This window comes from Charadrius vociferus, unplaced genomic scaffold (genome assembly GCF_000708025.1).
Source record: "Charadrius vociferus isolate BGI_N301 unplaced genomic scaffold, ASM70802v2 scaffold74, whole genome shotgun sequence".
Classification (NCBI taxonomy): domain Eukaryota; kingdom Metazoa; phylum Chordata; class Aves; order Charadriiformes; family Charadriidae; genus Charadrius; species Charadrius vociferus.
The window spans coordinates 161,949-171,672 of record NW_009647849.1 but is presented as its reverse complement, the minus strand read 5'-3'; the positions used below and the strand labels follow the sequence as shown (position 1 = coordinate 171,672).

Here is a 9,724-nt window from a genome sequence, read left to right as displayed (position 1 = left end):
ACAAAAGTTGTCGTCCAGGAGCAGTGTAACACTACAGGACATGCTACCAAGAATGGCCCATATCATTTACAGCCTGATTCAGTTCCAGCTGGAGTCACGGGAAATCTTGGTGATAGGAATGACCAACAAACTGCTAGAGCTGTAATCAGGAAAATGTAACAAGTCACCAGCACCATCCAGAAAGGTACAGAAAGGATGGCCACTTAGGCAGGAAGATTCTTTTCTCCTCTTCAAGAATAGCAGCAGCTAGAGTGAGAGAGAGGGAAATACAGAAAGTCTTGATCTCGGTTTAACTGAAAGTCAGTGCAAATACATCAACAAAGCTCAGGCAATATTCAGAATTCCACACGCTCTATGGCTGAGCCTCACAAGCTGTGGCTTGTGGTTCTACGGTTGAAGATTTTTCTTCAACTTCTCAGCTTCTTCTTCTTTATGCGTATACATCTGCAACCACACCAGCTACTCGCCTACAACCCTACACTTTAGCCTTTTCTTCCCCTTTTATTCAATCATATTATATGCCAAGATCAAACCAACAAATGCATGCAGGTTCTTATTCCCTCTACTTTCAGTATCTGGTGAGGTTTTTTTCTCCTTTAAGGCAGCATCTTTTATTTCCATGTGAACAACTGCTGTGCAACATTATCAAGTCTTCCTTCTCTTTAATTTGTTTTGGTTTAGGGGAGGTGGTTGTATTGCATATTTGCAGCTAATAATAATAATAATAATAAATCTCTACAGTCACCAGAAATCTGCTCAAAATCAGAAAAAGCAAACACTGCAATATATTTCTTTATAGCTCATTTGCTTGTACATTTCACAGAAGGATAAATCCACCCGGGTTTAGGATGTTTACATTTGGATCTCAACAGCTTACTTAGAAAATGTTGTAAATGGGAATTTTTCTTTCCCAGAACTTCACATACAGTACTTGTCTATATATTGAATTATGTGTGTCTAGTTAGATAGAGATGATGATACAAAAGACTTGGAGCGATCAGCAAACATTTTGAGAGCTTTAAGATGATGTGAAAGAAAAGAGCCACCACTGAGTTTTATGATTCACTTGGTAAAATTCTCAGTGACTTGCATGGCAGTTTTTGGTATGACATCGGCAAATACCATATCTGCTGAAACACACCAAGTCATTCAAAATACTTAAGATTTTACTTAATATACTATGATTTGGATTGGAAATTAAAATTTGCCTGAAGTATTTTTATTAAACTTGTTACAACAATATTTATGCCTTTAGTGCATTTGCCTTGCTGTAGACCTAAGGCAAAGAGAATAGCTATGTCTTTGGGAAAAGGTTTTGGTTCATGAAAGTAGTCTTCATCCCACAAACACCCTAGCCCTCCTTAGCTCATACAACTATTCCTAAGAAACGGGAATCTCTCTAAGGGCAGGGAAGGATCTTCTGTTTATAAAAATTCTATCCAGTGAGGAACCAGAAAGCATACCAGGTGAATCAGGGCCAAAAATTGTGACCAAAAGCTGAATAAAGAAAACTTAATACATATTTGCTCTGGACAGCGAAGAGATAGCCACAGATATGCTTTCTGAACATACTTTTAATAAAGCGTAATGAGATTTTTGGATGCTGGAAAGGGACTCGGAAGCCCAAATCTCATTACATTTCATTCCTTCAAAAATACCATCCTTCACCATCATGGTGAACATTCAAATACATTTGCAAATACCAAGAACTCATTCTGAACTGTTTGGTAGTTAAAGTCAGCTTAAATCTGTTTAATAAAAATTGTAAACAGAATTCAATAAACTATATTTTGTCTATCCCTACACATCATTTATATTATCTCCCATTTGCAGCTCTGCTCTGCAGGATGTTATTCCAAATTAAACAACTTGCATACCATACCTCTGGCATGCAGATACTACAATTACAGCTGACAGGCATGATTCTATTGAAAAGAGTTTCAGTTTAGGGCAAAGTTCAGGTAATATTCACATTTTCCAATTCACAGTGGTAGTGGTTTCCCTGCTCACTGTTCTTAAGTGAAATGTAAGGAATAACGCTTGAATAATCTAAACTTCTTCTACACAAAAAACCTATAGCCATTCTCAGAGTAGCAGGAGAATGGGAGAGCACCACCTGTTGAACACTTTCAATATTTAAATATATTAGCAATTATATTTACTTCTTTAGTTTAAATTAAATTTTCAGCTCTTCAGTCTCCTCATGAAAGGCCTCCTCTCTTCCCTTCCACGCGTCCTTACGGTTAAAACCTAGTGGTTTCTTTTTTCCCCATGGGGTGAGGACGGGTGTGTAGCAGACGTTTTATTTATGGAATAATGTGATTGATCTTTACTAGAAGTAAATTCATATAACAATGCATCCCTGTTATGTAAATATCTCTGTATACCAGTAAGTGATAATAAAGATACTGTTCCTTAGTTATGGGTGCATATATTCAATCTATACAACAGACTCGATCGGAAAAATTTAAAAGAAACAGTCTGATGTTCAACAGGTATGCACAATATTCTGGAAGGAAGAAGCCCCTCAAAAGGCGTTAATCCTTCACTGTGTATTGAGATAAATGGTACTGTGCTCCTCACCGATTGCACTGAAAGTATGGCTGTCGGTGTTTGATACTGTATTAACGGCGTTAATACTATTAACATACAATTAATTCGATGTCACTAATACACTATGAACAAAGAATTACAGTGGATTGGGATTTGATTTGGGAAGGGAAGGAATAAAAGAAATACTATACAGCCCTGAGTAATCACCAGTAAGGGGCAAATGCAAACTCACGTACACATTAGGCCTCGAGGTTACTAATGAAGTCCACAGCTCCATAGTAAGTGTCATATAGTGATATCTAAAAATATATACTCTGGATCAGGCAGCTGTGAAATTTCTGACAAGATGACTGCAGACTTTTCAGTGAACTTAGTTTATAATGGTAAGTGCACGTGGAGTATAAGAAAAACATTTGTACATTAACATGAACCAATATCCATGGGGCTTCCTTTTGGTACACAGCAGTTCACATGTTTGGGCCTACAGCCTTCCCATTTATTTTCTGTCCCTCTAGAACGAACCTATTAATTTTGTGCTAACATGCTGTCTTTTATTTATTAAGGTCCCGGGGGTTGGGTCTCTTTTTATATCATTTGGCTTTGAAAATGATTATGAAGCTAAAACATATTTTTGAAAATCTAGCTTTCTGTTCTCTTTTAGAGTCTTACTTTTGAAACTGTGCAAATGCATTCCTAATTCTTTTTGTCTGTGTCATACTACATGCATACCATGTTGCTTATCCAGTACTAGAAAATCATTAAACACTTCTAAGGACAAAAGTACATTGAATGATACTTAGCAACATAAATTAGAAGAACCGAAATAGTAAAATAACTAGTTACAAAACAGCATAGTTGCCAACATATATTGGGGCTATTTCAGCACAGCTTGCCATTTATATATAAAGCATACATAAATGGCTATTTTTTTATCCTTTTCAACAAGACATATTTTAAAAGGATGGTTAAGAGCATACTAGTTTACCTATTTGCGTACAAAAGTACTCTGGGAAAGGGAGAGGTTTACATATCATTTACCATAGCAGGATACTGTTAAAGGATAAATTCTCCCTCTAAGATGGTGGCAACTATTTTTTTCCCCTATAGATAAAGTGTTCATGGAAAATTTAAACATCTGATTCGATGCTAGGCATTTTCTTATACACACGTCTATTGCTACAGGAATTTAAACCCCTTGGAGTTGAGTACAAGCTATTCCTATTTGCAACGTAAGGCAAAACATGCTCTGAAATGTACATGTCATTATGGATCCGACCATCCCTGGAACAGTATGATGCTGTAGACTTTATGGATGACCTTAAATAATTATCATGCTTTCCTCTTGTTGGTAATGAATGTTTATAAAGATCAGCCGGACTTCGCCTAAGAGATAAGTGCTGGTCATCACGATAGGTGTGCAGAAAGGGGTTATCATCTGAGTGCACAGGATACAGGGACTTGCTCCGCTTACTGTCCTCTAGAGCGTGAGTTAAAAGTGAGGCCTTGTTGCTCAACAGTTTGCTCGAGGGAACACTAAACATGCTTGCGTATGGACTGCTTTGTAGAAATTTCTCTCTTTCTTTCAAGCTTATACTACGAGAAGGTCTTCCAATATCAATTTCCCTGGACTTATCAGCGATATTATCAAAAGAATGTTGCCTGCTAATCCTCAACTTATTTTTTTTATGATATTGCAGAGCATTATTTTGTGACCAACTATGTTCATATATTTCTTCGGGAAGTGATAAGTTCGTTGTATCCTGCAGCATCTGATCTTCTTCAATATCATAGAGGTTCCCCGTCCGCAAGCATGCGTCGCATTTATAGGGAGATCTGCTTGAATAGTGTCCCGCATAAGTGGGCAAATTGGAAAGACAGCTCCTGCAGTGGGTGGAATTCTGTCTATATCGATCGTTCATGTCAACCAGGGAAGCATTTTTATCTTTTAAAGTGTAGTGCTTTGCATAAAGTTTATACTGGTCGTTATTTGGAAGACTGTCTTCATTATGCAAGGGAGTCCTGTTAGCATGTTCTGCTTTCCTGTAGTTGTCATTGTGATCTTGATAAACATCAGGAAACTCGATAGTTTCTGGAAGGACAATGTTTTCGATGTACTGAGGTGTGTCCAAGCGGAATCCTGGCTCCTTGTCAGCATCAATTGTGTAGATTTTATCCCGTGGAGAGCTCGGTTTGGCTTTCAGATATGTCAGTTCCACTTCACTACAGTCTTTTGGGTATTTTGATGCTACTGTCCTTTTTTTAAAATTGTCCTTGGTTTTGTGGTGCTTGTTGTTGTTTTCAGGTTCCATATGGCAAGTGGCTCGGCTTGATGTCTCCGATACATCTGAATGGACAATCTCTTCAGGAAGGTATCGTTGGCCTTTCACTGAAAGCTGCCTGTTTTCATCTGACCCGTTTTCTCTCTGGGAACCTTGGCCCTGACGTACAGATTCTTGACGTAAAGATTCAACAGATTTCCTCCAAAGCTGCCTGGGTCTGGAGTTCACTTTTGCTTCCGCTGTTACTGCAACCTCTACTGTATTTGGATTGGACTCATTCAGTGTGAGAGGATGCTGACCTTGGAAAACATAGTTGTTAAGATTGTCCTTGTGTCGATTGCCAGGAAGCGTCTGCAGCTCACTCATGTTGTCACCAAAAAAGTTATCCTTTGTCTGAAAGGATCTGTTATCAGAAAATATCAAGTTTCCCTTATCCATGACCATATCCATAATCAACGAACCCCTCTGAATAAAATCAGCTGTTCTTTTGGGGGAGTTAATTCTTGAAGGATTGATATTGGTCATATTTTTTGCTGTTCGCAGTAGTTTTAACATGTTGGTTTGGGAATTGGTCAAAGTAAAGTCAGGAGACTTCTTTTTCTCTTCAATGTGTACTCCATGAATGCAGCTGTAAATACCCTGTAATATGAGTCATACAAAACAAATTAAATCACTAGGTGTCAATTTTAAATACTTCCATTCTATTTTTTATTAACAATAAAGACCAATTATACATTGCTTAACTAATGACTGGAAAGATTAGAAGTACATATCTATTCTTTTAACATTTCCTTACGTTGATACGGGACAATAATTTCTGCCGTATCTGTCAGCACTGTAGAGGAGAAAATTGCCTGTATTTTACAAACCAATGGTTTGTGTTGACATTCCCTGCTTATTCTAGAAAACAGGATTAGAAGGTACCCCAAAAGGTTCCCTAGTCCCATCACAAAATGTAACTAACCGCCAGTAAGGGAAACTCTTCTTTTCAACCAGTGATTAAGTTACCGCTCTAACCAAACCTGCAGTCAGGGTATCTTCTTGGAGGTTAAGGTACTCTTTACCCTCACTGAAATACAAGGGCTTCTAGTCATGGTATTTTAGCTTTTCTGTTTCCTTTCCTAGTACAATGAAAAAATCCCCTCTCTTTCTAAAGCCAGAATTCGAGTTCATTTTGAGCAAAAGGCTGAAGCCCATCTGTAACTCCAATCTTGCCAGTCACTCCTGTGACCTCAATTGACATTTCCGACCCTGTGAACTTGTAATTCTTAGAAATTTGCCTTTGAAATAAGTACTTTTTCCCCCCCCAGATTGGTTAGGAGAATTTCACATGTAAAAGGCCAAACGCATAAAGTTCAAATGTAAAACATGGAGGGAAAAGTGTATACGCTTTTCTAGACAATCCCCAACATGGTAGGGCAGAGTATTTTTAATGCAGTTTCAATACAGTCCAATTTAGTCAACAGGGTCATTTCAGCACATTTGAAAGCAATTAGGTATTTCAGTATCATTTTCAATTTTCTTCAGCTATATAAAAACATCCAGCAAAATCAATTACCTAATGAAAGTACTACGTGTCAAAAAAAAAAAAAAAGACAAAACCCCACTCATTTGTCAAAAATATAAGATTGAGCACATACTTCCCTTATTTTACGACAAGTATCAGTTATTTGGATATGTAAATCCACTTTCAGTTTGGTAAAGTTATCATTAAAACCTGTCTTAGCGTCTAACCAAACCTAAATGACACTTGTGTTTGGCCTTTTCTCACACGGCTTATTCAAGTTTGCTATTAAGAAAAGCTTATAAAAATATTCCAGAATATTTGTATCTCTTACAATCCACTTGTTTAAGCAATACACAAAACTGAGAGCTCACATCTTTCATAGAATCATAGAATGGTTTAGGTTGGAAGGGACCTTGAAGATCTTCAAGTTCCAACCCCCCTACCATGGGCAGGGACACCTCCCACTGGACCAGGTTGCCCTCTCATTAATTTAGGATTTATTTTGTTTGGATTTTTTTTGTGGAAATTAATAAATTTTCTGTCTCTGAGCAGCTCTACCATTTCTTCATCAAAATTTCCCTGAAACTTATTAGTTTTCAGCATTTGATTACTGATTATCCTGGCATACCTTCAAGTAATCCAACGAAGAAAAGACTTCCCATGGTGTGCAAGTACATCCTAAGCCCATTGACTAATCTAGAGCATTGCACTGATGCTCTGACATGTATGTCAAATGTCCAAATAGGAATAAAAGGAAATATAATGTTTTAGGGAGGTAGCGTTTATTCTATCTGTTGCCTGAAAGGGGAAAATGAGAGCAACACTAACCCTGCTGATTGAGAACAACAATCCCGGCCTATCTGAGCAGACTCCAGTGAAGCAGAATCTAAGTTTCCAGTAAAATAAGTGCTCCCAGACAAAGGTTATTAAACTGAGTGCCATGGCTGCTGCAAGCATGTAAAACACTCCTGCCATGTTGTCAATGTCCAGCTGGCTGCTCATGACTTCATTCTTCTCGTTGTGGCAAATGCCAGTCAGCCACAGGGTTTCTAACTCTTCCATTTCCCCTAGGGAGAGCAAGGAGGCAAACCAGTTAGAATGCAAAAATTACTACTCACAGTGTTTGAAAGCCTTTGCAAGTTTAAAAATACAGCACCATTTAATGCTTCATATGTGGAGCACTTCAGTCTTATCTACTAAGGATTTGCAAATATAGCAGATTTCAACTCACAGCACCCTAGCTTCAGATGTCCTCAGATTTCATAAATTACGTGGGAAGCTTGGCTGCTCTAGAAAACAGGATCTGCGATTTGGGTAAAACTTTCTTCTGCTTGCTGTAACTAGTACCCCTTGTTACAGAGAGTGGAACTGGAGGGTTGCCATCCCAGGGGATTCCTCCGCCCCATCCGCGAGAGCTGTGTTTGGTGCACCCACAGACTCAGGAAGCTCCTTCTGTCCCAGTCCAATGCGTGTCACCAGTGCTGCTCCCATCCCCATGTCCAGCTGGCAGTAAGCCCGCGTGTGTACTCCAGAGGTGCCGATGCACACACAGACCCTCACAGACAGCAGTGTCGTTAGGAGCACCCACATGGCACTCACAAACACAGATAAAGATGGCCTGATCCTCCTCCTCCTGCCCAGCTGATGAGGACTGAAGTTTGCTAGCGAAACACACACACACGATCACTCGTGTGATTCACAAACACACCGGTATTTACAGACCCCTCAAACACTGGCGTGGGCTAAGCCTGTGCAATGTCTGTGCCCAGACCCTACATGCCCCTTACCCAGGCACTGGCTCGAAACTTGGGTCTTTCCAAAAGTCCCCTAACAAGTCACATCTGCCCCCACGCTCATAAACACTGAACAGAAAGCAAGATCACATCAAAACCAGGTAGGAACTGAGTTTAGTAAAGAGGTGGCACAGGCTGTAGCAATCAGACACAGGGCTCAGCCAGACAAGCATCCTGACACACAACCAGACCCTTTTATGCCCTGTCCTCTCCTTTTTCCTATACTTGTCCCTCCCTGATCCACTCTGACCCCTCCCTTTGGCCCTTCCCTTAAACATCACCAAATAAATCTCACATGTTCCCACAATCCCTTTAAAGCATGCCATAAGAAGTTTGTTCTGTCCTGTGCAATCCATGATAACCTTATTCCCCCTTTCGTATAAGTTGCAACGTTCCAGCTGAACCTCTCCTGATATGTCTGGTCTCTGCTATCATCTCTATCAACCCTAGGGTTTGGGTATCTGGGGATTTGATTCATTACCGTTCTTGTTTCTTGTTTTATTTTTCACATTGAACAGCCGCTAACCAGATAACCTCACGAACAACCTTAGAATCCAGGTATCTGCATGTCCTTTACATCCACATATCCCTTCCATAAACAGATTTTTACTGCAGCCTTCCAGCCCAAGAAGATGTTTTTGAACATTAAAAGACAAAGCACCCAAACAACAAAGATTAAATGGCAAGTTTAAAAATTCAGCACGAGCAGTAGCAACCAGGTCCAACGGTTGGCTGCCCCAGACCATCACTGCAGTAGTCATTAGTCACATTTCCTCTCATAGTTGGCTGTACTTCAGTGATAGGTGAACTGATTCGGAGATGCAGTTTTAAACCACTTTCTGATCTACAAGCACTTGAGAAGGAAAACACATTATTTATGAAAACGTTCTGGTTTTCTTCCCAGTAATCCTTTTATTTATGGCAAAGCAGTGACAATCACCCACACTGGATGTAAAATTATCCAAAGCAGTATGTCTGCAGGTTACAGTAATGTTATACTAGAAGTGGAAAGCTGGACTAGCTTTACCCCTACAGCACACACAGCCAATGAGGAAAAATAGCTGTATACTACACAGTATTAAGCAAGTCTACTGTGTCTCATACACTGCCTGCTTTTCTATAGGAAATAACTGACACTTAATGCCTGGATACTTGCATTATGTCCCTTTGCCTGTTTAAGTTTCTGTTTTTAATTTTTTATTGTAATAACCGTATCTTTCAAATACAGCTCTTCTGGTTTTCTGTCTCTTTTCACTTTCTGCTTTCCCCCAGAGGCCTGAATGATGCAGTAACTGCAAACCCTTCCCACGTCACATACTCTCTCGTGGTGCCCTGGACACCTCCCTCTGCTCCCCCCGGACTGCTGGATCACCCGGCCTTTCTTCTTACAGCCTCCCCTGGCCTTCTGCTGCTGCCACTGCCTGCCTCCAGGGCACTGCCTGCCTCCGGGGCACTGCCTGCCTCCGGGGCAGCGGCAGGAATACAAATGGCTTCATCACATGCCTGAAACAGAGCATTCCTGGTTTCTGGTTCTGGCTACGCCACATCCTTACTGCCATGAAAACACATCAAGCTAAGGAAGCAGATCTGCT

The 9,724-nt window shown here is 40.0% G+C and overlaps 1 protein-coding gene across 1 annotated transcript in view; it reads right to left on the bottom strand.

The window, feature by feature from the left end:
- Positions 1 to 3,680: 3,680 nt before the first annotated feature.
- GRIN2A (glutamate receptor, ionotropic, N-methyl D-aspartate 2A) overlaps positions 3,681 to 9,724 on the bottom strand; it is a gene marked incomplete at its 5' end in the record, with an annotated part of 84,701 nt that continues 78,657 nt past the window's right edge. Inside the window, 2 exons of the mRNA XM_009882902.1 lie at positions 3,681 to 5,471; positions 7,168 to 7,406. Of these exons, the coding sequence (XP_009881204.1) occupies positions 3,681 to 5,471; positions 7,168 to 7,406 (2,030 nt within the window). The remainder of the gene's footprint in view (positions 5,472 to 7,167; positions 7,407 to 9,724) is intronic.